Source organism: Rousettus aegyptiacus, unplaced genomic scaffold, assembly GCF_014176215.1.
Source record: "Rousettus aegyptiacus isolate mRouAeg1 unplaced genomic scaffold, mRouAeg1.p scaffold_m13_p_7, whole genome shotgun sequence".
NCBI classification, from domain to species: domain Eukaryota; kingdom Metazoa; phylum Chordata; class Mammalia; order Chiroptera; family Pteropodidae; genus Rousettus; species Rousettus aegyptiacus.
In genome coordinates, this window is record NW_023416310.1 from 65,833,962 (window position 1) to 65,861,944 (window position 27,983).

General features: G+C 51.8%; 2 protein-coding genes across 3 annotated transcripts in view; one reads left to right on the top strand and one right to left on the bottom strand.

Annotated features, from left to right (window-relative positions):
- Positions 1-13,904, bottom strand: part of IL37 (interleukin 37) — a 31,861-nt gene extending 17,957 nt beyond the window's left edge. The window contains exon 1 of the mRNA XM_016153156.2: positions 13,631-13,904. Within this exon, the coding sequence (XP_016008642.2) occupies positions 13,631-13,718 (88 nt within the window). The 5' untranslated portion in view covers positions 13,719-13,904. The remainder of the gene's footprint in view (positions 1-13,630) is intronic.
- A 3,840-nt stretch (positions 13,905-17,744) lies between these two features.
- On the top strand, positions 17,745-23,560 carry IL1B (interleukin 1 beta). Of its 2 annotated transcripts, XM_016153119.2 has the most exons (7): positions 17,745-17,821; positions 18,165-18,226; positions 18,729-18,780; positions 19,584-19,788; positions 20,892-21,050; positions 22,046-22,173; positions 22,850-23,560. In XM_016153119.2, the coding sequence occupies exons 2-7, from the start codon at positions 18,180-18,182 to the stop codon at positions 23,054-23,056; spliced, it is 798 nt and encodes a 265-aa protein (XP_016008605.1). In that variant the 5' UTR covers positions 17,745-17,821; positions 18,165-18,179; the 3' UTR covers positions 23,057-23,560. The 2 variants fall into 2 exon arrangements, with proteins under 2 accessions (XP_016008605.1, XP_016008597.2); XM_016153111.2 differs by having other exon boundaries at positions 17,764-18,226.
- The last annotated feature ends 4,423 nt before the right edge of the window (positions 23,561-27,983 follow it).

The window sequence follows — 27,983 nt, forward strand, 5'->3', positions numbered from 1 at the left end:
CACAAGAGGAAGGATCTCACACCCTTAAAGAATGGCGTTTAAATTCTGCAAACATTTCCCACTCATTATTTTACTGGTCCTATGAGGAGGGCAGACAGAGGTTGTTATGTCTACAATGAACTTGTACAAAATAGAGGGAATAAAAGATAAACATGGAGCTCTTACATAATGATTCTAAGACACATTTACAAATTTGGGGGTCCCACATATGCACCAAGCAATTCTCTGCAACACCAGTTGGGTGTTCTACAACTTTATTCTCACACCATCTACCTGGAGATAGCATCAGACCCCACAGTTTGAGAGCTCAGTTTCCAACAGATTACTCCCACTTCAAGTACCAACTCCAAGTAGCAGGTCCCAGGTTACCCACAGCTTCTGTCCCACTTAGCTGCACAGTCCCATGACCCCCTCCTCAGGTTTGATCAATTGGCTGGAGCAGCTCTCAGAATTCAAGGAAATCCCAGTTTATTAAAAGGGCTCAGACAAATAGCCAGCTGAAGAGACACTCAGGACAAGGTCTGCAAGGGTCCTGAGTGCAGGAGCCTCCATCCTCGTGGAACTGGGGTGTGTCACCCTCCCAGTGCATGGTTGTTTGCCAGCTTGGAAGCTCTTTGAAACCCGTACATTTGGGGTTTCATAGAGGCTTCCTTGCGTAGGCAGGATGGGTCGTCACCTTCACCTCTGGCCTTCCACCCCCTCTGGAAGGTAGGGCTGGGACTGAAATTCCCAAGCTTCCAATCATGGTTGGTCTTTCGGGTGACCAGCCCTCATCCAGGGTTCATCCAGGAGCCACTCAGAGTCACTTGATTAGAACAAAGGATATTGCTGTCACCCAGGAAATTACAAGGGTTTTAGGAGTTCTAGGCCAGGGACCAGGAGCAGAGATTAACAAATGTGTTTTATATATTATCTCACATCTTCAACACAATAATGAGACAAACCACCAAATTCTTTAAATGGGCAAAAGACTTGAGCAGAAACTTCACAGAAGACGTGTGAATGGCCAATAAGCACACGAGAAGACTCTCGACAGCACCAGGCAGCAGGGAGAAGGGACCCTCCATGAAATGCCTACTACTCAGCCATCCAACATTCAACAAAACAGAAAGGAGGGCAGAGACGGAGCAACTGGACCATCAGTTGTCACTGGAGGGAGCACGGGTGCCGTTGCCATCACAAAGGACTCCCGGTGGGTTCCTACAAAGTTAAACATAAACTCACCGTTTGGCCCAGCAGCTCCAGCCCAGCTTGTCAACCAGGGGACAAAAAAACACAAGTCCACACAAGGACCATCAGTGACCGTTCATGATAGTTCTAATTGTCATCTCAGAAATGGAACACACATCACATGTCCATCAGCAGTCAAAAAGACATACAAGTTATGGGACGTCCACACAACAGAGAACTCAGTATATAAATTATACTTCAATTAAGTTGATTTTTAAAAGAAAATAATGTGGTTAAGTGTGACCTCGTCTAGAAAACCAATTTCCTGTATTTCTGTGCACATGCACAGGGAAGGCTCCAACCTAGAAAGACGCCAACTGACCGGCAGCAGCGCCACTGTGGGACCAGCGAGTACACACAGAAGTGAGGGGTGCGAAAGGGGACGAGGATCTTTTCTTCTACGAATTCTGCGTTATTTGAATTTTGAGGAAAAAACAGCAACTGGGGGGGGGGGGGCAGGGAAGAGACGGAACTGAGCGGCTGGTCCAGGGAGCAGCAGGGGCATGCGGCCTGTGCGTCACACTTAGCAGGGGCACTTAGAGCTGTGCTTCCCGCTGTCAGTCGTTCAGCGAATACCACCATTACTCTTCCCATGAAACTTGGGAATAAAAGGCTATGTCTTGGCTCCCTCACTCCCACTGTCCCCTTGGCATGAAAAGCTCTCACGGACCCACATACCTGTCTCAGCAAAGAGAGCCCACCAGAGCCCATGCTCGCCTGTCCATCAGGAATGGAGCTCTGAGCATCCCAAATGCTACAGCCTTGACCACCTGCATTTTCCCCAAACTAGAGTCACAGTGCGTTTCAGCTCGATCATCTGTCACTGCCTGCAGGCTGGCACCTCTGACGTGTGTTCTCAGCTTTACCACAGAGCCCAGCACACGGGAGCACCACTTACGACACGGGGCCGAAATGCAAGCCAATGCCTCAGTCGCTTACACGCTTTGGGGGTTCCCCTATTTCTTTGAGCTCCCCCTGCCCACAGAAACACAGCCACTGGGTGGTGGGAGAGGGTCTCTGTCCGAGTGGGGCCACTGGGCCTTTCGGAACTGCAGCCCTCCAGTGACCATGGAATCCAGGACAAGCCTATGTCGTGACAAATGGACTTGCTGCAGAAGAGAACCTGCCAGCAAACCAGCTGTAGGTGTTTCCAACTTAGGGTCCTGAGCGCAGACACTGTGGCAAAGCGTGCCAACACCCTGTTCCTAAGTCACACAGAGCCAAGGCAGTACCCGGCCTCTCCAACCACTGCATCACTGTCAGCACGGGGATGGTCTCCTCATTGCTCCTCTACAGGGAGAAGCAGCTGATAAGTGGCCATTGGCCCCAGTCAGGGAGGGGAGCAGGGAAGCCTTGGTGGCAGGAAAGATGTGGCAACTTCCTAAAGATTGGGTCCAGCACACACTTGCAAGCCCTCCCCATCCAGGCATCCACACTGCCCCCAGGAAAAACTGGTTTGTGGACTGAAAGAGGCCAGGTGACAGTGGCAGTGTGACAGCTGTCCAGGGATTTCCAGGGTCACTCCAGCTCCCCGTGAGGTTTGCCTAACACAGAGTTATCTCCCACTTTCTTCCCCAGCCTACACTCAAGTCCCATAGTCACCAAGTTCACTCTGCTTCCGCTTTGGAAACACCTCAGCTCGGCCCCACCCCTACCCTCGCTGCCTTACCACAGGGCCTCATCACTTCCTCCCAGACTCTGTCTCCCAGCTGGGAGCCTGGCCCCACTCCAGCCCTTTCTCTGCTACAGGGCAAAAATGAACTTGCTAAAATCCACATGTGATGGCATCGCTCTAGTACACACGCCCTTCCTAACCCGGTCCCTGCCCACCACTGTCCCAGCATCCGCTCTTCCCACTTCCCTGCAGGGACCCTGCCCTACACTCCCTGGCCATTCTGTGCTCTGCTCTCCCTTTAAGCCCAGGAGAGGCTCATGCCTTCCCTCCTCCAGACTCCAGACTCAACCCCTGGCCCTCCTGGTCTCGTGCACAGACCTTCATCACAGCATCTGTGACACCCTATCATTATTATTCAACATCCCTGTCTGTCTCCCCACAAATTCTGTGCACCTCTTGAGATCAGCTACCCACTCTTCATTTTCCATATTCCAATGCCCTTTAGGTAGTAAGACCAGTGAAAGCATACACTCCTCCTCGAGGGTCACCAGCTCAGTCTCCCCATGATGCAGACCATTCACACAGAGCTCAGCACCTACTTTCGACCCTCCTCTGTATGTGAACTGCCAGACAGGATGGAGGGAGATGTCAGTCGTGTCCACTTCTAGACTAGTCCATCTCTAGACTGAGTCCATCTCTATACTGAGTCCGTCTACATGAGTCCGTCTCCAAATGAGTCTGTCTCCAGATGAGTCTGTCTCTAGACTAGTCCATCACTAGATTAGTCCATCTCTAGACCGAGTCTGTCTCTAGACCAAATCCATCTTTAGACTGAGTATGTCTAGACTAGTCCTTCTCTAGACTAGTCCATCTCTAGACTGAGTCCGTGTCTATACTGAGTCCATCTAGATGAGTCTGTCTCCAGACGAGTCTGTCTCTAGACTGAGTTTGTCTAGATGAGTCCATCTAGGCTAGTCCGTCTCTAGACTGAGTCCTTCTAGACTGAGTCTATCTCTAGACTGAGTCTGTCTCTAGACTGAGTCCATCTAGGCTAGTCCATCTCTAGACTGAGTCTATCTCTAGACTGAGTCTTTCTAGACTAGTCCTTCTCTAAACTGAGTCCATCTAGATGAGTCCATCTCCAGACAAGTCCCTCTGCAGATGAGTCCCTCTCTAGCCTGAGACAGCTCTTGACTAGTCTGTCTCTAAACTGAATCCATCTCTGGGCTAGTCCAGACTGAGTCTGTCTAGACTAGTCCATCTCCAGACCAAGTTCATCTCTAGATGAGTCTGTCTCTAGACTAGTTCAAGTACCCATCTCAGGTAAATGGCTCGGCGTTCCTTAGCAACAATTTAACTTTAATTGAAGAATCCAGACTATTTCACAACAAAATGAATACTGCTTTGAAATGAGTCAAACCACGACAACAACCTGCCCTCTCCAAATTGTAGGTCAGTCAGTGTATCCAACCACGGTCCAACTAAAACAAGGTAAAGCTTCTTTAAAACCCTTGTCCCCAGAAAGTTCTGTCAGTGCCAATCATTAGATATGTCCCATCTGACAGTTCTCATGGGTGTTTCTGTTGGAACCTAGGTCCCAATTTGAGCCTGACAACCACAGTCGTATAAATGTGGCCTCCACCAAAAACAGGACACACTAACATTCTAGATTGTGAACCAGACTACTATCAGTTGCCCTGAAGACTGGATCCTTGATGGTTCCATAGAAACAAGGACACTATGGCCAGGCCAATCATTTGCACCTTGCTGGCCCCACAAAGGGCAGACACTCCCCAAGTCAGCTGTCAGAGCTCTATAACAGCAAGGCCAAGCTCCCACTAAACATGAGTCCTTGGGTCAGGCTCTGTGGGCAGCGCCCAAATGTCTGTTTGGGGAAACTCAGTCACCAAGTACCAGGAAAACTCCCACCTGCGATAGCGAGAATGATTAAAGTTAAGTGATCCAAACCGTCAACTGAGCACTGATGCCACCAGCAGATGCTGTCAGCTACTACAGCCTGAGTTAGCAAGTGAAGAAAGATGGTGTGTTCAGACATTAGGACAAACTGCTTAGGGAAGAATGATGTACAAGGACCACTGCACCCAGTCGTGTGGGTTACATTTAGGAGCCCAAGTAGGTAATTGGACAGTGCTCGGCCAGCAGGAGGGGGACTGCCATGAGGGGCAGAGGGACTGGCGGCACAGGGCAGAGCTAAGTCAGAGGTGGAGCCTGCAGACACTGACAGACAAGGTGACAGAGAGAGGATGAATCAGGATAAGCGCTAAGACTTTTTACTTAAGCAACTGTGTAATTAGAAGGTCACTGAATAGTCACTGGGGGAGCCCGGGAGGGGGTTGGGCAGGAAAACCAAAGTCCTATTTAGGATGTGTTAAGTCAGAGATGCCTACGGGATGGCTAGGTGACCCACCATGACAGGTGTGCAGGCAAAGACATGAGCCTGGAGCTCACCCTAAGCCACCTACAGTAGAAGCCACTCACCCAGTTTTCCCAGACAGTTCCCAATGCTACTAAATGAATGACCTATGAGCTGGAAAGCTACATCCAAATCCCACCATGCCCCTTTTCCAGAGCAACCAAAAGGCCCGCACCGCAGGAAGCTGACGGACTGTGGCCAACTCACATGCCATGTTTCACGGAAATACCTCCTGTCTGACCTAAGGTGAACCCTCACCACTCCCACGTCCTCCTCAGCCCAGGAATCCTCTGGGACCAAGGACCTTCTGTCGCCAGCTTGCAAAGGCCCCCTTTCTTCATCTGCTCCCTTGACCCCTTCCTTTTCCTTGGCTATCCCTCTAAAGGGAGAAAGACCAGAACCACCACTCACTATGGCTGGGCTGGGCATTTGGGTGGACAGAGCATCCTTGGGAACTTGAGGGGCCGTGCCGTTTTTAGCTGGTGGCCTCCAGTCCCCCCACCCACCCTCTTTCTCGCCCTCTGTGCAGGGCTAACAGGCCTCCTCTCTTGGCACGTCCTCCCTCTGCAGCCCCTGTAGCTATCACATTCCCTCCACCTGAGCTGCACTTCTGCCCCAGTCATCACACACTGACATCTGACTCAGCCATAATGCCTGGCTCAGATGCCACCTCCTCCTGAAAAAGGAAAAAAGAACCAGAAATCTACAAAGTGCTAAGAACACCCTTCATTCCAGGAACACATTTATTTTTCTGTCACTGTGACAGCGAGTGGCATCACACCTATTCCTCAGGTGAGTGTAGGCACCAGGGCACACAGCTGGTCAGACAAGCCCATCTGCTGGTCCTTGGCCGCTGGATCACCTCGCACCCAAGCCCAGTGGCTCTCACCCCTGACCCCACACTGTGTGGCCTGATGCCCAAACAGCGCCTCAGACTAGTCACAGAGAACCTGCTATATCACAGCCCCCACGGCATGTTAACAACACCTGGGGTTCCAGGGCAGCTGCAAACTGAGAACCAGGAACCAGCGCGACCTCCCACAGCCGCCCCTTGCTCCCTCTGACTCCTTCCTTCTTCGTTTCCACTGCCCAGTTGCTCAGCCCATCACTCACCCCTCGCTGGGTGCCAGCCACCCCATGGGCTCCCAGACTGGCATGACACCAAGCCACTGGCCCTGACCTCGCACGCTTGCTGCCACTGAGGAGGCAGGCCATCAAAGGCAGTCAAGGCATGCACGTGAGGGGCGATATGTCAAAAAGAAGCGCAGGGGGACATCTCTGTGACTCTGGGCAGAGGGACATCACAAAGGTGGCAAACCAGAGGACAAACCGCAAACTGACTAATCGTACTTCATATTAGGCATTAAACTTTTTCATTAAAAGACACCATTAAAGAATGAAAAGACAGGCTACAGACTGGGGTATAAAGTGTGCAACATGTATCTTTCATGAAGGACTGGTATTCAGGATATTAAAAGAGCTACAAAGAAGAAGAAAAAAACCCAGCAGGACAATGAACAGGCATTTCACAGTGGAGTAAGGAACCATTTGGAAAGATGTTCAACCTCATTAAAAGTTGGAGAAATGGAATTTAATTCATAATAAGATATCTTTCTACACCAAATAGATTGTCAAAACTTTAAAAGTCTGGCTACATTAAGTGTCGCCAAGAGTGTGGAGTGGAAGGGACACCGAGATGTTGTCGTGGGTGTGTGACTGGCGCTGCACACAACTGCAATAAACTGTAGTTAAGTGTGCAATAGGTGGGGCAGGAAAAGGTCCACAAAATCCAGGTGTAAGGGATGGATAACAGTCGCCCGGCCCAAGGAAGAGATGGTATTCCAGGCAGAGGAAGGTGAGAGTGACATGGTCAAGGCCAATGGCCAAGGGCCGGGTCCAGAGGGCTGAAAACTGTCCAGCAGCTTGGGCCCCAAGGGCCATGGGAAATGATTGAAGGTCAGAAGCAAGGACGTAGCATTCATTCACGTATTCGTCCACTGAACAGAAAGTCAGGGGCACCTGCCTGTAGGCCAAGCCCCTCCTAGGCCCCACAGGTGCTTGCGGAGTAGACAGGGTGGTACGAGGTAACCTGGGGCTGCTGTCTGGACTGGCGAGAGGGGACCTCACGGGTGGCTGATTGGACGTGGGGGCAGGGTGGTGAGCGAGGAGGGGCCTGGCGAGGGGTGGCAAGGCTTTCATGTGCTGGGGGGGGTCAAAGAGGAGGGCAGGGGTGGGTGACGGGTGCCATCTGGCGTGGCCGAAGGGTGGACAGAAGACCACAGGAGACGCTGGATGGGAGTGGGTGGGAGATCGAGAAGACAACAGTCAGTGGTGTGAATGCACCGGAAGTCAAGGCTTGAAAAGAAGGCGAGAGCAATGTGCCTCATCCAGTGGTGGGAGAGGGCCAACCCGTGAATGCTGAGGGGCAGGGGCCAGTGAAGACACTTCATCCAGGGACACAAAGCTGTAGGTATGAGGTGTGCTCCTCCCGGCCTGGGCTTAGACAAGCATGGCCGGTGGCTCTGGTGAGGGGGGCTGGCGGGGAGTGAAAGGAAGACGAGAGAGAGGAACAGAGACAGAGAGGAAGACAGGGACAGGGAGAGGGGGGCAGGGACAGAGAGAGGGGCAGGGACAGAGAAAGGAACAGGAATAGAGAGAGAGATGGAGAGAGGGACAAGGACAGAGAGAGGGACGGGGACAGAGAGAGACAGTGGTCTTGCACTCAAACTCAATCTCTAGTCTCCCCCACCCCAGGGGCAGGAGAAGAGTTGACGCCCTGTGGCCCCAGCCCGCTGACTTGTCTTTCTGAGGCCAACCCTTGTGCGGCCAGCGAGGGGCCCGCGAGTGCCAGGCCACTGACCCTGAGTGAGGAAATTCCAAGGGTTTCAAAGCCCCCCACCAGGATCCAGGGCAAAGACTGGGTCAACTCTTCATTACACAACGAGGCCAGGAGGTTCGAGGGTGGCCAGGAGGTTTGAAAGAGCCGGTGTGTGTGTGTGGAGTGTGGCGAGTTAGAGCCCTTGACCCTCCAGAAGGGAGAGAGCGCCGGACGTGGTAGGCGGGAGGCAGCTGGCAGCATAGTGGAAAATGCGAGACCATCTCATGTGACCGGGCACAGTGAGGTCAGGACTTGAGGTCAGTGTTGGAGATCGCCACCATGGACAGTGGCTGAGAAAGCTCTGTGGGACGTGTGAGGGCCCAGAAGGTGGCCCTGCATCCAGGTGGGTATGGGTCCCCAACGGAGAGAAAGGAGGTGGCCAGGCCACCCGCAGCACGAGGCCTGGAGCAACGTCCAGGGAAAGACAGGGACATAGAGCTTGGGTCCTGGATGGATAGCCGGTCCCGAGGGTTCTGTAAGGGCAGAAAATGTACCCTCCCCCTTCCAGGTTCTTCAACTGCTCTAACAATTAAACCGACATAAGACAAGTTAACAAGAGGAAAAGAAATTGAATTTTGCAAATAAATGAAGTTAAAATGAGATTTGAAGGCAGTCAGGTAACAGAGGCCCACATGCAATCTGAGTTACGGGCTGGGAAGGGGCCTGGGGCTTCCAAGGGGACGAGGGCAACTCTTGGGCAAGGAGAGGAGCAGGAGTAAGGTCAGTTGTCTTCTGCTATGCAAGTAGACACCATCTCTGAAATAGCCTTCTTCCTGGCACAGCCTGTATCTAAATTATTTGGGGGCTGAGGGGTCAAGCTTTCCCTGAGTCTGTGGGTCTCAACTGCCTTCAGCTCGAAATCCACAGCGAAGTGGCTCATGTGGGGGCGTCCCCAGCAACCTTCTACTCATTAACCACTGGCAGCAGAGGCCAAATTACGATCTGCCCTCCATGTGTCCCTAGTGACACTTCTCAGCACCCGCCCTCAGGCTGCCATAGCTGCATCTGCCGCAGATGATCTTCGTTTGTTCATTCACTCATTCACTCATTCACTCATTCATTTATTCAAGTCTGTCAAACAGGGCTCAGCCCCAGCCACCTGCCAGCACTGCTCTCGAGTCTGGGGACCTGTGTGAGCCAAGGTGCCCAGGCCTCGCCCTTGGGGACCCTCATGAGGGACAGCTCTGCTGAGCACAGATGGTCCCTGACTGCTCCCGGTAATTCAGTTTAGAGAAAAGATGCTACCCTCCCGTGTGTCTCTGAGGCCACCTCCTGCCCTCAGTGTGGCTCTTCTGAAAGTTTGGGGTTACACGAGGGAGGGCGGTGCGGCTACCCCCAGGCCCACAGGGTCCCAGGCCCAAGTCCTGGCCACAGCAGCCAGGAGGCAGAAAAAATTTTCCACATGGCACAGGCCCCTCCTGCTCATGGCGCTCTCCCCAATGTCTGACCACACAGTCCATCCCCTTAGAGACCCAAGCCAGCAACAATGGCCATGTGGGGACACCAGCCCCTAGTTCTGGCTGCCTGACTCCTTCTCCCAACTGCCAGCCCAGGGAGCAGATGCTCACTCCGTGCCTGTCTGAGGCCTCAGGCCCTCAGCAAACACACCCTCCAACGAGGGTCATGCCTTCCTGGGGGCAACCAGGTGTGCAGCCCACTTCCCTCCTGCCTCAGCCTGGCCTATCCAAGCGTGAGCAAGAAAGAGTGGAGGACCCCTCCCCGTGGCAGGTTACACAGCACCTGCCATGCTGCCTCCAACTGCAGGCATCTGGAAAGCTCCATGAGGATGAAGGAGGACAGTGACAAGGACAGCTACCACATCTGTGCAGAGCGGCCCCCTGCTCGGTGAGCACAGGCCTGCACACCCACACACACACACACACACACACACACCTAGCAGTGCCTGGGGTGGTGAATGAATGAATGAATGAATGAATGGATGGAAGCTACTTGTCCTGATGGCCAGCACCTCTGCTTCAACTGTCTGGAACCTCCTCCTTCTCAGAGGAATTTGAAACCCCTCAGGAAACATTTTAAAACCACCAAATGGTAGAAATGAGAGTGTCTCCCCAGAAATCTTCTACCCAGGAATTCTGGAGACGCAGGCAAGAGGGTGCTGCCTGACCCTGCTGGAGCATCACCTCCCATCCCCTTCCTGTCCCATCGCCACCAAGAGCCCAGGGCCCTGACACGAGTAGGTGCACAGGCGTCTCCCAGAGACCAGCCCCCAGTGGTCAGCATCCTCACCTGCCAGCTGGGCCCTCTGCTGCTCCACATCCACAGGCTGGCCGAGGGTCCTTGCTGAGCTGGACGCTGTGCCTGTGTTGAGTCTCCACCATGGACCCAGAAGTTCTTCTCTAGAAATGCCGGCCATCAGGGACAGCCAGCTCAGGGCAGAGGCTGGGAAGTGGTGGCCTGAGGGCTCTTAGCTGCATCTGTTCGGCCGGCCAATATTGGCAGAGCTGCCGGGTGCCAGGCAAGACACAAGGGCTATGGCCCAGCGGGGCAACAAGGACAGGAGACCAACAACAACAAAAAAAGCACATCCAGGGGCAAGGGTGCTGCAGGCACCACTCAAGGGGCACCCAACACCCAGCTGGGGAGGGGCTGCCATGGACGAGCTGGAGCATGAGCCAAGTTGGCCAAACCACAAAGAGTAGGAGGAGGCTCCAGAAGAAAGAACAGGTTGGCTAAAAGCACAGAGACAAGGAGGAGCTCACCGTTGGGGGACGGTGAGTGGTTTCAGGGGCTGAGGTGTGGGTGGGGGAGGAGGGAGGACTCTGGGGGGCCTCACTGCCAGGCTCCAAGGTCTGGCGGGAGCCAGGGACGGAATTTGAGGAAGGGCTGGAAGTCACTAGACTGGCTCTTCGGCAGGCCTGCGGGGAGTGGACGGATGCTGTTTACATGGCAGCAAGCGAACCAATCAGGGGACACGCAAGTGACCCAGGTGAGAGGGAAGAGGGCTTAGGATGCAATGAAGGGGAGTGGGGAGGAACCCAGGGTCTCATTTGGAAAGAGCTGGAAGAGGCCAGTTCAGGGAACTGGGGGTGAGGTCTGAGTCCGGTGTGGCAGTGACTAGGGCACTTTCTGATCAAATGCCTTATCCAGGGACAGGCAGTGGGGCAGCGGGAGTGAGGGGTTTCCTTCTTTACTTTAAATACTTTTATATTATTTGAAACATTGGAAACGAACAGGTATGTTAATGAAAAGCCTACGAAGGATACATTTTAAATCACCACTGGCCCTCTCATGCACCTTTTTGCTCGCGCACCATCAGTTAGCCTGGAGGTCAGTTCTGGGACTGTCAAGTCAAACGCCATTCCTTGTGAAGACCTGTTTTGAAAACGAGTCCTGTGTGGCCACCTCATGGACTCATCATCAGACATGGGAAGACTTCCCAGACACTTCATGTGAGGCAGAGAATGGAACCAAGCCCGAGGTTGGTAGTCTGCGATGTTTGTCCTCTGTGAGAAGTTCGGGCAGAATTTTTACAACACCTTCACACGATCCAATTTCCTCATTCCACATTGCTCAGTAATTCAGGGAGGTCAGCTACCGAGAGTTTGGACACCAGACTTGACCAATGCACCCAGCAAACCGCGAGGGCCGCATGAGACTTCTCCCAGAAGACAAGACCCGGTTGTAGCCAACAAGAAGGAAGTCACTAAAGGAGTGAGACTGACCAAGTCCTGCAAGGAAATGGCCAAATCACTTTTGATGATGTAACAGCCAGTGGGCAGAATACAGGCACAACAGGTAGTGCAGGACAGAAGCATTTGATCATAGATTTTAATGGGAGAAGTGTTTTTAGAATCATAAACATCCAAGGACACTTTTTGGACCACGCTGTAACAAAGTCTCAGGGTAAAGGGAAGGCCAGGGCAACCCAAGCAGCACCGCTGCCGGAGCCGGCCAGAAAGTGAGGATGAATACGGAAGGGACTCAGCAAAGGGAAGCCGTTTAGAAAGTTTAGAGAGTCCTGGTGCTGCCCCAAGGGAGCACAGAGGGGAGTTCACACACGTCATGGCCAGGCGGGGGACAGGGAGCAGGTTACCCGGTCCTAAAGGGACCTTCGGTTAGCCTGGAGGTCAGTTCTGGGACTGTCAAGTCAAATGCCATTCCTTTTAAAAATGAGTCCTGCCACCTACCGCATCTGCCAGCCCGCTGCCGTTTAGAATACAACCAGGGCATTGAGACTGGGACTGAAGACAGTGGGAGAAGGGCAATGAATGTTCCCAACGGTGAAAGGTTTGTTTCATCCCAGTCCCAGCACTCACTGGCAGTGAGGTCTTAGACAGGGTCGCCCTGCCAGCCTTAGTGTCCCCCGAGATGTGCTCAGGCCAATGGAGTTCACCATGCAGCCTAGTAATACGGGGGAGAAGCGCCAGCCCTCAGGAGGTGCTAGGTGACGATGACAGCAGCTTTTCTGTAAGTCCCCTTTCTGCACGCATAGCCAGGGAAAGCAGTGTGCAATGGTGTAGGGTGGGACCTGCAGGACCAACCCCGCTGAGGCCAACCGTCTGGGCATCACCTATCACGTGTCCTCACAGCCAGAGCTGTAAGTTGCGAGAAAGGCCATGTGGCCCACAGAGCCCAGGCTGGCACACCCACTGCACGGACTGCTTCCACTTTAGGTCGCCTTTCTGCCACACGCCATGTTAGCCCGACAGGTCGGCTCTGGAACTGTCACTCCAAATACCACTCCTTGTGAACCCCCATGTTGAAATGTGGATCCTGTGTGGCCACCTTTCTTGATGGCCCTTATGGACGACATTCCCAGACCATGGGAACACATGGCACTGGGCTCTGTGGCATGGCTGCCCCCCACACTGGTCCCTATGGGAAAGGACCCAGTAGGAGGGCCCTGGCACGCACCTATGCACCCAGGGCTTTTGCTGCTGGATCCAAAAGAAAGACATGGCTTTACTAGCCACTCAGAGGTGGAACAACAACTCGGCCAATAGGGAGAAGCCACTAGAGACCACACACCTCACCAGAGCCAGCCACCTGCTCGTGTGGCTGGGCACTCTGTTCCTGCCCCTGGATCTGCCTGTCCCCTCCCTGAGGACCTGGGTCCAAGAGAGGGAGGTAGCCCCAAGCAGATGACATGGTAGGAGGGAGGGCAGAGGTCTCAATATTAAAAATCAGACTTCTGATCCCAAATAATCCCTGAAGCAGAAAGAAAAAGACAAGTATCCATGGAGACAGATGTGGCCACATAGGACACCAGTTCACACTTTTGGATACCAGGAAGGCCCACAGACATGATGGGGGAGGGGGTGGCAGATTCTTAAGAATAACATTTGGAAGTCAAGGCCCAGGATGAGGTGAGAGGGGGTGGAGAAGGAATGGAAATGGTCGTGGCTTAGCCTTGTCCTGACCAAGAGTGAACACAGAAGGGGTGGCCCATGGCAGAGGGCAGACCTTGCTACCTCTCACGTGACAATGTAAGAACCAACCGTGGCCACTTTACCTGTCTTCTTGTTCAACGTGACTGGAGACCATCTGGCCTGGTAGAGACCAAGCTTAATGAGAGAGAGTAGAAGCCCAGAGTCAGACATGGCATGGTGCCCAGCCTTGCTGCTCCAAGTCACACCATCCTCTCCTGGAGGAGCACGACCCACCAGGACAGAGGCCAACTTACAGCTGAGAACAGCCTGAGTGACGTGAGAGCTGAAGAAATCTCCAAAAGCTGGGGCTGCCGATGACACTCTGGCATTGCCCACTCCCAACTTCTGCTGGTTCCGTTTCCAAGGTTCTGCGTCACCATCTCTATGGTCATCACTTCCCAGCTGCCATCCCCACCCCTACCCCCAGTGCAAATCTCTGCTGGGAGATGTTCTCTGCCCGCTAGGGATTGGAAGGAAGTGCTGTGGCTTGAGCAGTCATCTTGGAGAGACAGAGTTTCACACACATTGTGCAACCTGCACGTATGGCACAGTAAGCCACGTCACTTCCTGAGATGGACAGGAAGCTGCCAGGTTTTGAGTGTGGGCTGCAGGCCCAGGGTGAGATGGGCAAGACTGCAGAGATAACTACTTTAGGGGCATTGCCCCACAGTTCCAAACTCCCCTCGAGCAGAAAGAATGAGGCTCATGTGTCCTGGAGGCCAAGAGACAGAGCAATTCATTCAAGACACCTGAAACAGATGGCTGACTTCAGACAAAGAACTCGAGTTCCCTGCATCCCTCTACCCTGTCACCAGCTGTCATCCTCCATTCGGCTTCTAATCACATCTACAGACTGAGGGCATCTCGTCAACTGGCAGAAGAGCCCAGTGATCCCAGTACAAAGACTGTGAGGAAGGCAGCAGCCCCGCCATTGAGGCTTGGGACAGTGGTCACTCTGCAGAGTAGCTACCACAGAGACAAACGGAGGAGCCCGCAGCCTCCCTGGATGGGGCCTCTGGGGTGTCAGATGCCCAGTTTTATAGAGGCTCAGAGTTGGGATCAGCCATTGCTTACCAGAGTCACAAGAAACCAATGCACTAACCAGGGTGTGACTTTTAGAGCCCTGCAGAACACACTACTCACCAAACATGGAATTCTTGTGTCTGCTTCCCTGATATCAAGGCACTAGGAGCAAAATTAAGAATCAAAAGGCTGCTTGGTAGGCTGCTGCTGCTGCTCAAGCCAGGGGCCATTCCCCCCACCCCGCCCCGCCACCCTTGCCTATAAGTCAGGGGCTCTTTCTCAAGGACAATAGCTGGCACACACTAGGTACGCACTTATTTGAGTGACAACACTACCAAATTGCTGCTCGCCCACTCGGGCAGCAAACCTTCACTGCCCAAGTGTGCACACCAGGCTCTATGTCAGACCCAGCCTTAAAAGCATTCACAGCCTCCTAAGGAAAGTAGATGGGTAAGCAAGGTTTCAGTTCAGTGTTGTGACAAGTTCTGTAATAAACACGTACCAGAAGGGCAGGAAAGGCCCTGTTCCCAGATTCCATGCACCAGGTATAAGCTGGCTACTCATTCAAACTAAAGTGTGAGGGTGGCCCCGGGGCAGGACTCTACTTGCCTCTGAGTTAAACAGCGTCTGGCCATTTCTACACACTAACAACAGAGAAAGAAAGAAGACAGTCCCATTTACGAAAGCATCAGAATAAATAATTAATAAATAAATAAATAAATAAATAAATAAATAAATAGATAGATAGAATGCTTGGAAATAAATTTAACCAAAAAAATAAAAGACCTGTATACTGAAAACTAGAAGATAACGATGAAAGAAATTGAAGAACACAAATAAATGTAAAGATATTACATGCTCATGGATTAGAAGAATAGTTAAAATTTCCATAGTACCCAAAGCAATCCACAGATTCAGTGCAATCTCTATCAAAATTCCAATAGCATATTTCATAGAAGTTGAATAAACAATCCTAAAATTTGTATAGAACCACAAGAGACTATGAACAGCCAAAGCAATCTTGAGAAAAAAGGACAAACCTGTAGACATCATGCTTCCTGATTTCAAACTAAACTACAAATCCATGATAATCAAAATAGTAAGAGACTGGCTGTTCAAAACAGACGCAGACCAAAAAACAGAATTGAGAGCCCAGAAATAAACCCTTGTATACACAACCAATCAATATTTGACAAGGGAGCCACGAATACTCAGTGGGGAAAAGGTAGTTTTTCCAATATATGGTGTTGGGGAAACTAGAGAGTTACATGCAAAGGAATGAAACTGGACCCCTCTCTTGTGCCATTCACAAAAATTAACTCAAAATGGATTAGATTTAAACTGAAAGTTTAAGGTAGTCTGCAACACAACCTATGAAATGGGAGATATTTGCAAGTATATTTCAAATTAGGGATTAATATCCAAAATATATAAGGAACTGATACGACTCAATAGGAAAAAAATAATCCAATGAAAAAATGGGCAAAAGACCTGATTAGTCATTTTTCAAAAGAAGACATTCACATGGCCAATGGGTGCATGAAAAGATGTTCAACATCTCAACAGGGAAACACAAGTCAAATCCAAATGAGGTGTCACCTCACACCTGTCCGGAGGGCTGTCATCAAAAAGACAAGAGGTAACCAGTGCTGGCAAGGACGTGGAGAAAAGAGAACCCTCATGCACTGCTGGTGGGACTGTGAATTGGAGCAGCCACCACGGGAAACAGTCTGGAAGTCCTCAGAAGATTAGAACTAGGACTACCATATGACCCAGGATTTCCATCGTTAGCTCTACATCCAAAGCAAATGAAATTACTGTCTTGAAGAGATATCTGACCCCCTGTGTTCACCACATTATTCACAATGGCCAAGACATAGAAAGAATCTGAGTGCCCATCGATGAAGGAATGGAAAAAGAAAGTCACACTCACACACACACATACACACACACTGGAATATTACTAAGCCGTAAATAAAAAAGACAAATCCTGCCACTCGTGACAACATAGATGAAACTTGAGGACATGATGCTAAGTGAACTGAGTCAGACGGAGAAAGACACATACAGATATATCACTTATATGTGGAATTAAAAAAAAAAAAACTCATAGAAACAGAGAGGAGAACAGTGGTCGCCAGGGTCAAGGCTGGGAGTTGGGGGGTGTTGGTCAGAGGTACAAACTTCCCGCTATGAGACGAGTTAAGTTCTGGGTACGTAACAGGCAGAATGGTTAGTGCCTGACAACACCGTGTTATTAACTGGAAAGCTGCTGAGAGCAGATCTTAAATGTCTCGCCACAAATATTTATATAACTATGTGAGGTGCTGACCAACCCCGTTGCGATCATCTTTTTGCTGTACACCTAAAACTTATGCCATGTTATATGTGAATTATATCTCAAAAAAAGCTGGGGAAAATAACCCTTGGAGTTACTGAGGGACATAGTCTCAACTGCATATTCTTTTAAAGCGACATTCCACTTTTCAGTTAACAGAAAAATTATTTTAGGCAGAAAAGATCTCTGCATTTTAAAAAGAGGTTGTGATTATGGACACGTGACTTATTCACAGTCTTTTCAAATACGTTCCCAACGCAGGCTGGTTCCATGGTTCACTAAACGTGGATAAGGGTCAGTGTGCGGCTGGCAAAGGCGCCAGCACCTGGTCTGAAAGGGTGGACCGAGCTTTTCTCCAGGTGCCCAGCCGTCAGCAACTGGCCCCTGCACAATGGCCTCTTCTCAGCCCACCCTGGACAGGCCACGCATGTCCCCAGGGACCGCTGTAACTGACCCTGAGGTCCATGGTCAAGAATAGTACACTTGTCCATCTCCCAGAGGGAAGGCCCTGAAGCTGATGTCCAAGGAGTGAGAGGGGTGAGTGTATCTGTGTGTCCTCCACTTTGTCCCAGAGGGTCTCAAAACATCCTCTAACTCAGGAAAGTCCCACATTAAAATTGACATCATCTGTGAAACAGCTGTGGAAGACAGTATATGTTTGATGTATCAGCCTGTTGCCACTTGCCCTTCTTCAGAGAATTTGTCCAGTTTACTTTCTCCCAGAAATTAGCATACATCCTGTTTCTGTTTCTCCATGATTGTGAAATCAGTGAACTGATGGGGAAATTTCTCAGCTCCCCACTTCTGCTTTTGATGGCCATAAAACAGCGAGGGAGAAACTGGCAGACAGTACACCCTTGCGAGGACAACAGGCCACTCGGCTCTATTTTCTGCAGCCAGCCTTCATTGTCAGGTGCGGCTTTTGCCAAGTCCTCTCTCTTCGTGACCAGGCCGTCCCTCTGTCTTTTCTTCCCCCTTTTCTGAGGCCAAGCTCTGGATGCCAATACAGGAGCCGAGATGCTCTGACTCCGGAATGAATACCACTTATCCGGCCTAACAAACATGCTCCCGGTTTGCGTTTGGTTCAGCAATGTTGTCCTCCGGACCCAAAGCTGGCTCCTACACTTGTTGACTCATTCGCTCCAAGGTGGTTTCTCTGCATGCTGGCTATGTGCCAGGTACTGCAGGAACGCCTGTGAAGGCCGCCCGTAGGGGCCGGCATGGCCGTGATCACTCACTCTCTCCTCTTCACACAGGTTTCTGGAGCAGCCATGGCAGCAGTGCCTGAACTCACCAGTGAAGCGATGGCTTACTACAGGTCAGTGGGGAGACTGGGGCCAGCAATGGACACAGGGTTCCCTGTTGAAGGGTGGAGTGTGCTCTGGGCTTGGAGATCGGACCTGTCCCCAGACTGCCGCTTTCGGTGGCAAGCAGAGTTCCAAGTGGACCTGGTTTGGAGCTGGCTTCCCACTGCAAGCCCAGCCTGGGCACCTATAGGCACCCAGATGTGGCTGCTGCAGGGGCTTCCTGCAGATGGCAAGCAGGAAGAGAAGGTGCCACAGGGGACCCTTTGGCGAAGTCTGGCTTCAGTGAAGGGGAAGCTCAGATTTTAACTAGGCTGGACATTAGGTCCCAGGGTCCCCCCAGGGAGCTCTGTGCCCGCCCTGGGCTGTCCCGTGAATGTCTGCACAAATTTGCTAGCTTCCAGCTGCTCTAGGGGACATGTTGTCTGCAGTTTCCTTTAACAGTAGAGACTATATGGGGAGGAAAAATAAATCTGTGTCAAGGACACAGCTGAGCAGCATCTTTGTTTATTACAGTGGCAACGAGAATGACCTCTTCTTTGAAGCTGATGGCCCCACGCAGACCAAGGTGAGACTGTGAGCTGAGTGCCAACCCATAGAGGGCTCTGCCACAGAAAGGCTCTGGGCAAAGGGTCTGGGCCACTGTGACCTGTGGTGCCTGGCAATAGAGTGACTCGTCTCTCCAGGGAGACAGATGCAGTCCACACAGCATGCAGACTGGGCTGGCATGAGGCTCACACACCGCCAGTTACCCACTAAAGCTTGGTGATGGCAGCCCTGATGGCAGAGGCGAGGGGGAGGATAGCAGTGACCGCGCCTGCTGTCCATGTCAGGAAGGCAGCATGGCTGTCCTTGTTTTGAGCCGCTAGCCTCAGGACAGCTACCGCGAGCCTTCACACAGTCACATGTCCCTGAAGAGCGGAAAGAGGGAACCTGTTTCACAAATGGCAACCACTTGCAGCGCATTTTCAGATTGCTCATGAAAAAAAAAAAAAAAAACAGCATTCTAAGAAAGACTCACTAGAGAATAGAGTGAAGCTTGCTGAATGAGCATGGACAAGAGGCGCTACCATGAAGTATGCACACGGAGTGTTAGGGCACAGGGTCACAGAAAGGTTAAGTTCACGGCTAGGTGGAGCAGGGGCAGAAAAGACAAACAAGGTATGGGTGGCACATATTCTAGAAGGACAGCATCCAGGGCGCCAGAGGCTCCACTCTGGCTGGCATCTGGCCTGAGCCACCACACATCCTGACCTCTGGGCTTCAGAGAGGCGACAGGTTATGGTTAGCAGCTCGGTCATTGCCAAGGCCTGTTGGCCTCTCTGTGGTCCGGCCGGCATCAGCACGCCCCCTCTCCTTGTCTCTCCACAGTGCCCCTTCCACAACCTGGAGCTCAGCTCGCTGGGTGACAGCGGCATCCAGCTGCAGGTCTCCCCCCAGCTGTGCGGCACGAGCCCTGGGCAGGTGGTGTCGGTCCTGGTGGCTTTGGAGGAGCTGAGGGCGGTGCCCACCATCTGCACACAGGACCTCCAGGGGGATGACCTAAGGAGCCTCTTCTTCTTCATCTTTGAAGAAGGTACTTCATCAGAGCGCGGGCACACAAGCCACCGCCGCTCACGCCCTTCCCAGAGCCCATAGCCTGGCACCAACTACAATCCCCCAAAGCCAAAGCCCTTATGCAGTAGCAGGGCAACCCCATGGGCCCAACAAGTTCAGGGGCCACCTGGCAGGCCTGGCAGGCATGGTGGATGAGAGAAGCCACCGAGGACAGTCCGATCGCAAATTCCTAGCTGGGCAGGTCATGCTGAGTAGTCACGGCCCAGCCCTGTGGCTTCTTTAGCAGACGTCACTCTTTGCCTTGAGTGCTGCCCATTGTTCCCATACCTCTAGGATGACACACCTTTGAGATGTCAGCAGTCTCCTTGTTCTACCCCTGGAAAGCACAGCTGCTGGCACCAGGGCACAAGACCACACGACCCTTGGTGACCCGGATGCAGGCATACCATCTCTGTCCTGAAATGTTGACTGCCCCATACCCACCAATGGAAAGGCAGTCTGCATCGCCCGTTTCGCTTCCTATCCAATCCCAGACATTTCCCGGCTTGGCTTCTTGCAGCCTCCCTGACCCACCACCCATCTAGTGCACACGAGGAACTGGAAGACTGCCGTTCTCCAGAACATTCTCTCAGTCCCTTGAGACCTTGCTTCTGGCCATGTTCTCAAAATCTTGGCTCAGATAAATTCTTATAAAATTTTTCCATAGTTTTAGATGTTCTTTCGTCAGCACCTTTTAGACAAGAGGACAACAGGGAAGCCTATAAACCAAACTGATTGCTCCTTTAGTTGAAAGTATTCCCAAAAGGAGACCCTGACTGGGACCCACCGCCTCCCGCCACTCGCACATTGCCTATCACTCTCAGAGTGCATCTCTTGTGCTGACTCCTGCGTGTCCCATGCCTCCGCTAGGCCAGCGTCACTGAATCATGTCCGCCACTCCATTGCTCACCCACAGCAGGTGACAGCTTGTCCTCAGCCCACACCTTGTCCTCAGCCCCCCACATCCCCCACTGTGCCAGTCAAGCATGAGCTGAGCATGCCCTCCGAGAGCCTGATTCGGCTGCTCCCACTGTTGGGCTCCCTCTCTGTCCTGCCTAAACGACATGTGTCCTCCACTTCCAGAGCCCCTCAGCTGCACACATGACGACGGGTATGTGTGTGACGCGCCCCTACGGTCGCTGAGCTTCAGGCTCCGGGACATAAACCAGAAGTCCCTGGTGCTGTCTGGACCCCATGAGCTTCAGGCCCTCCACCTCAACAGACAGGATGCAAGCCGACAAGGTAAGTGGTACCCCCTCCCTCTCTGGCTTCCTGGAAGCTTGCTGACTCGCCACAGTCTCAACCAAGTAACACGATAGGCAAAGCGCCAACATCAGTGAAAGGACAGACTGACTTTTTGTTTGGGTCCCAGCAATGACATCAGACTGAGCCCCTTAGCTCACTCATTCTCCAGCAGCAGGTATAACTCTGAGTAATGAGACACTCGAACATGCCCAGGGCCGCCACCATCCAGCCATGCCATTCCCTGAAGAGCAGTATCAATGCTCCACTATAAAGGGGCGAGTGGGAGGCCATGCCCTAACTGTCTGCGGGTTCTTTTTTCCTGTGGTGAGGTCGAAAGTAGACTGGTGAGGAGATAGTGTGTCCATGTTTGTCCCCAACCCTGCCCCAGCACCCCTAACGCGCTCCCCGCCCAACACCAGATGGTTCCTGGGGGAATGTCTCACTGACAAGCAGGAACTTTATCTCTCTGCTGTGGCTGGGAAATCGCCCAAGTCCAGGGGCCCGTTAGTTGTGGGGCCCGCCTGGCGCCCCAGCACCGTGGCCGAGCCCCGCGTGCAGGGATGTGGCCACGGAAGCTGCTGAAGGGAACCACTTGCCCCTCCCAGGATGGACCTTGCAGGGAGGCATCACTGGAGAAGCTCCCTGCTCTCAGTCAGACCAGGACAGTCCTGCTTCTCTAGAGCTGTCTTGTGAGCATGACCTTGTTCTGCTCATGAGATGGGCACATCACTGCCAGTGACAAGACAGCTTCTGCCTGCCTTCCTTCCATTTTTAAAACCTAGACTCCCTAATTCATTACCATAGTGGTTAGGTTCTGTGAGGCCCTCAGAGCTTCTGTAGGAAAAACTTAATCAACCCACTGACATGCTGTCTGTGAGAAGCCAATGGGGGCTCGCACGGAGGAGGTTATACAAGTCCTGGGCTTGGGGTCCCTTGGCGGGCCAGCCCTGCATGGCCATGTGTCCCTGACCACAGGGCCCTCCTCTCCCTAGTGGTGTTCTGCATGAGCTTCATGCCAGAAGAGAATGGTGACAAGATCCCAGTGGCCTTGGGCATCAAGGAAAACAACCTGTACCTGTCATGTGTGATGAAGGATGGGAAGCCCTCTCTGCAGCTGGAGGTGAGTAAGTGCCAGAGGCTGACAGCCCTCCCCAGGCTTCTCCAAGGGCCCCTGGCCACCACCAATTTCCAAGACAGCCAGCCACCTTCTCCCCCAGACTCCCTGGACCCTTCGCACATGTAAATAAATGTCTTGTAATTGTTAAACACACACAACTTTCACTCCCACCGTAGACAATTAAATCATTTTGCTGATGTTATGATGTTCTTGCATTGTCACAGCCCAGCTGATAACAAAGTGTTAGGGTTGCTCCATTTGACAGGTGACACTTTGGGAAATGAATCAATTCAAGAGACCCGCCATCTGTTGTCATCTCCACGCCACTCCCCAAATCACCCTCCCTCCCACCTCTCAGCCTTCCCAGCAAAAGCTTCATTTCCAAGTTGAGGTCACTACAGCTGAGGCCATGAGAAAAAAATAAAAAAAGCCAAAGTCCCAGGAGCTAGGTACTCCTAGAAGCTTTAACATCATTTCTGCTCTTAAAATGTGCCCACCTACATTCCACCCCCGACCACCTGACGCTCAGTCAGTAAAGAGTAAGGGCTCCTTCAGTCGCCGCACAGAAAGCTGGGTCACCAAGGTAGCTCCGGTGGCCAGCTCCTGGTTCCCTCTCTAGCTGACCCAGAGAGTCTTTGTCTCTTCACTCACAGCACTTCCTATGTCTATTTTGCTGCAGACGGTGTACCTCGAAGATCAGTCAAAGATGGACAGGCGATTTGTCTTCAACAAGACGGAGATCAAGGGCAAGGTGGAGTTCGAGTCCGCCCTGTACCCCAGCTGGTACATCAGTACCTCACAGATGGAGCAGATGCCCGTCTTCCTGGGGAGCAGCCGAGGTGGCCAGGACATAACCGACTTCACCATGGAAGTCCTCTCTCGCTAGAGACCAGACCCAGAGCGCCCTCACCCAGCTGCCGACAGGGACAGATGGGTGTGGAGGTGACCATGGGCTGCCCGTCACTGTTGCCAGCCAATGCCCCCTGCCTTCCCCCCATTGACACTCAGGAGGCCACCAGCCAGACCCATGCCACGCAAAGCCAGCCAGGCAGATACTGTGGCACATGCTGTTCAGAGAAGCTCTCTGTCCTTGGCACCAGCCCCGACGAGCAACCTCCTCTCTATTTATTTATTTATTGATTGATTGATTGATGGGTTTATCTATTTAATTTATTCCCAGGGCCGAGAAGCAGCAGTGCCTGTGAAAGAAAGAGCCAGTCTTCAGGGTCCAGAGGACCAACCTAATGCAGTCTTGTATGTGGGCTTCACATGAAGTCCGCTCACCAGGCTGAACACAGATAAGCTCAGGGTACCCTAATAGGGACATGTATGAATGAGGAGATATGACAGCACTGCTTCGATGATTCTCAAATAAATTTCACTAAAAGCAGTTTGTTTTGTGTGTGACTGGACTTCCTTGGGTCTGACCCAGAAGAGTAAGGATGGGGGTTGAGGTGCCTGGCTGGGGAGCAAGTTGCCAGCTCCACACCAAGTGCCACCAGGTACTGGGAACATCCCCACAGCAAAGCCACCACACCCCACCTCCTCGGTTCTGTTCATCAACAAAAGGCCATTTGGCACAAAGGGTTCACCTGAAAACAGGACCAGCTGAAGGGTCTGGGCTTGTGTAAACGGCTGCCAACGATTTCTCCATTCACTCATTCAACAGACATTTAGCAAACGCTAAGCGCTGGGGCTGAGGGCACAGAAACAAGAAGGGCAAGGCACTCCTAGTTAGACAGGAGAGGCCGAGACACCAGCAAAACAGAGGCAGAGTGACAAGCAGAGGGCACGTAGGGCAGAAGAGGAACAGCCAGGGGGAGTGACAGATCTGCTGTAAAGGACAGAGGGTCACGGAGGGCAAGACAGGAGTCAGGCCTCTGAGGGTCGGCAGCCATCCCCATGTCCCCATGTGGAGAAGAGAGAAAAGCACTCCGGGCAGAGGGAGCAAAGGCCTGGGGTGTGACCTTCAGGGCTATGGGAGTCACCAGGAGCAAAGTCAAAAACCCAAAATAATCCAGGGAAATAACTGTTGTAGCTCGCATCTCACACAAAGGGAGAATTGGCTAACATGGAAAGAGTTCTCTGGAAACATCAGATAAAACAAGAACAAAAATTTAACAAAACAACAGGCAAAACCCCTAACAAAAGCACATTAACAGGCCATCTGCAAAAGAGGAAACACATGGCACCCTGGACAGAGTAAAAGACACTCGACATCAGCTACAATAAGAAAGGCGAAGTGACAGCAGCTCTTAGACACCAGTGTTCTTCTGTCAGCACAAAGACAGGGAGCTTAACAGCGCACCACGCGGGCAGGGCTGTAGGAAGACCCTGTTCTTCGGAGTCACTCAGGGTATACAGCTCCTACTGAGGAAACATGGCACCTATGGAAATTACAAGCAATCGCCCCCTTGGACCAGCAGCTTCACTTCTGGGGATTTATCCTGCACATGATAAGACACCCTCGCAAAATGACACAAGAACAAAACCACTGATTGCACATCACTTACACTAGCAAAAGACTGTACACAGCTAAGTGCCTGCCAACAAGAGCCTGGCGGAATGAATCACAGGGCATTTTTACCATGGGACACTCTGCAGCCATGAGAAAGGACAGGGACACGCCCTCACAACACAGAGCCCTGACACCCGAGGGAGGGCCAGAGGCAGGCAGTGCCTGAGTGGGGGCCTGCACATAGAGGATGAGGTAAAGCTTCCCAGTGTGTTTGTATCTGACTCGAAAAATTCTGGAAGAGACACAAGAAATTTAAAAAGTGGCTGTGAGAGGCCGAGGAATAATATACAGAGGGACAAGCGCGGGAGCAAGACGTTTCTCCAGATATTTTTTGAATAGTTTTATTTTTGAATCATTGAGATTACCTACTCAGAAATAAAATAATTTTTAAAAAGCCTTTTGTCAAAAAAAAATTTTTTAAAGAGCAAGGAGCTTATCACTTATTTGGGGAAAACAACTGTGCCAGCCCTCGGGCACTCGACCCCAGCCCCTCACCCTGACTCCCACAGCTCTCTGCAAAGCCCTGGCCCAGCACTGTCTGCTTTGTCACTGTCTTTCAAAGAATGGGAGGGATATAAGGGGCAGGTTCCCAAGTGGCCCCCACTGCACCCCAGGTAACAGGGCTGGCGGCAGGCATGCAGCAGGTCTGGGGAAGGAAGCAGAGGTAACCTTGGTGCCCAGCTCTGTTAGCATCCCCTTCCTTGGTTAGTGACACAGTTCCACCTCTCTCAGTCCGAAAAGGGGGACATCCAGAAAGGACAGACTGTGAAAGCAGCTCCCCTGCGAGGAAGCCAGACTGTGCGGGGTAACTGGCACAGCCACTCTGGGGAGCAAGCTGATGCATCTAGCTTTCTTTTAATGTGCTTTATGCCTCAACAACTCGGCTATTTGGTATCTTCTCTATAGAACAGAACTCTAGGATATTTTGTTTAGAATTGTGCTTTAAAAGTTTAAGAAGATGAACTGGACATGACCCAACTTCCTTTGGTTAAATAAGTCACGGCCAATTACAAAGGAAGAAGGCAGGGCTGAAAAGGAAGGCGATCAGTGGACAAGGCCTCAGGAGCAGCAGCTGAGCTGCAGAACAAGTACAGAATGATACCGTTTACTTGAAGGAAAAAGCAGATATCCCAAATGCATAGGCATGCAAGCAAAGTGAGGCGTCTGGAGCTCCGGGGGCCAGCAGACTGAGAGCAGAGGCTCTGGGGTTCCCCTAGCTACAGTGTATGAGTGCTGTATAAGAAGAATGCCTTCACAAATTCTAACACTGTTTTTTAATCCTCTATGTCAAAATGTGAAAAAGGCCTGGGTTTCAACTCCTAGATCTGAAACAAGACTAAAACTGACCCTCCAAGGGCTGGTCCCATTCTGGTTTGCGGCCAGGTCCCCTCCCCGCTGACAGACTCCTTTCTCTGCACTGGGTGTCGGTTTCTAAGCGGAAGCGTCTGAGTGTTTTAGTGGGCAGAGCCAGAACCACCACCCCCACCCAGCCACCAAGCCCAGGAAGCACAGCGGGAGTGGTAAGTCTTTGCAAGTGTCTGCACCTAAGGCAGGTGATGCACTACCCACCACAGTAGCAGCAGCCTTTAAGGAGACCCCATGTGCTTGCAGGATCAAGGCAAGTCTTGTGCACGTGACCTGACGGCTCAGATTCTGACACAGTCCATGGGGCAAGAGTGTGGCTCTCCCACAGGCTTGAGCCAGAATCTGGTGGGGGAAGGCAAGTGATGCCATGTGTGTGAGAGCATGGCTAGGCCAGACACAGGTTGGGGAGGCGGCTGCCACCACGTCCTGGCCAGATGGGAAGGGTAAGTCATGTGAGCTCTGTGCAGCCCTCCTCTCAGCCCATTGCTCACCCCTCTCACAGCCTTGCCACACTGCCACAGACAGCCAGCCCAAGAGGACACCAGTAAGAATGCCCAGGGAACTGGAGACACCACCCAGGGGTGCGGGACTGCAGCTAGAGCCCCCTCCCAGTCCCTGTCACATCTCACCCACGTACTGGCTCAGCTGGCAGTGGGGAGCTATAGACCTGGGAAGCCAGAAGCCTGCTCCTCTCATCTACATAAACCCAGAGTCAAACCCTCTCTGAAAGCACGGAATGCAGGAATGCAGTAAGTGGGCCAGGAAGGGAAGGGCGGAGAGGGCAGTGGCATTTAAGTCAGAAGCCACATGGTTTCTGAGAGTGGCTAACCTCTAGCAAACAGGGTGGCTGCAGATGGAGGTGCCAGGTGAGACCTGAGCCTGGGCAGGTAGGCCCTCTGGGCACCAAGGCGTGACCTGTGACTAGTATCCAGCCACTACCCTCTGGGCCCCAAGCTTCCCCCAATGCTCCTCTTTCTCCCCAGCTCCTCACCTGCACCCCAACCCAATCACATCAGCCAGCAGGGGTGAATCGGGAAGTGCAGGCTTCCAGCCACCATCTGAGCATCCGCAGCTGCCGCTCCACCTGGAGAAGCACACAGCAGGAAGGAGTGAGCATTGAGCGCACGTGAGCCCTGGAGCAGAGGGATACGTGGGACCCAGACACACACAGGAGCATCTATATACATTGTAGTTTGGCTTTAATAAAACATATCAAAACACCTGGAAGACGTGTGGAGCATGGGGCTGAGCCTCAGTGCCCTCTAGCCTAGGGGTGAGATTGTCGTCCCAAGTAGGCAGTATCCTCCAGATCCCCATCCCCCGCAGCCTCACTGCCAGACAGCAGGTCCAGTTCTCTCCCTAAAGGCCCTTCCAGGGCCCGAACCTCAAGAACCTTGGTCTTCCAATACCTTAGCTTACATACTATCTACATACTATCTTACATACTATCTCCCCACCAACATATATGTTCTAGGTTAGAATGTAAAATTTTTCATCATAATCTTAAGAAGTTAATGGCAAATTTTATCATTCCTATAATATAGTAACTTTGACATTTAAAAATAAAACCATTACATCTATTTTGTAAATGTATCCGATGAAATCCTGATACTTAGTGACCCTCCTACTGTCATCCATCTAAAAATAACATGAACAAATTCTTCAACAGTTAGAAAATTTGCAACATTCCCTTTTCTCCTTGAACTGATATTTCCATTCATTTTCCCCCATGAAATGTTATACTAATATAATATGTATTATGCTTAAAAGCATTTCACTGATCATCCTATGATACTTACTTGCAACAATAAATGTTCAATTAAAATTTAGTTATATTTTTACGTAATAATGGTACGTCAAATTTTTTTAAATTCTTCTAGATTGAGTCATCATTATAATTGGTGTTAGTATACAACTGATAGAAATAACA

Excerpts from the sequence above, each read along its gene's own strand:
- IL1B (XM_016153111.2), top strand. The coding sequence starts at position 18,129 with ATGGCCGTGATCACTCACTCTCTCCTCTTCACACAGGTTTCTGGAGCA. Across the intron at positions 18,227-18,728 it reads GAAGCGATGGCTTACTACAG|TGGCAACGAGAATGACCTCT; the intron begins GTCAGTGGGGAG and ends TGTTTATTACAG. Across the intron at positions 18,781-19,583 it reads ATGGCCCCACGCAGACCAAG|TGCCCCTTCCACAACCTGGA; the intron begins GTGAGACTGTGA and ends GTCTCTCCACAG.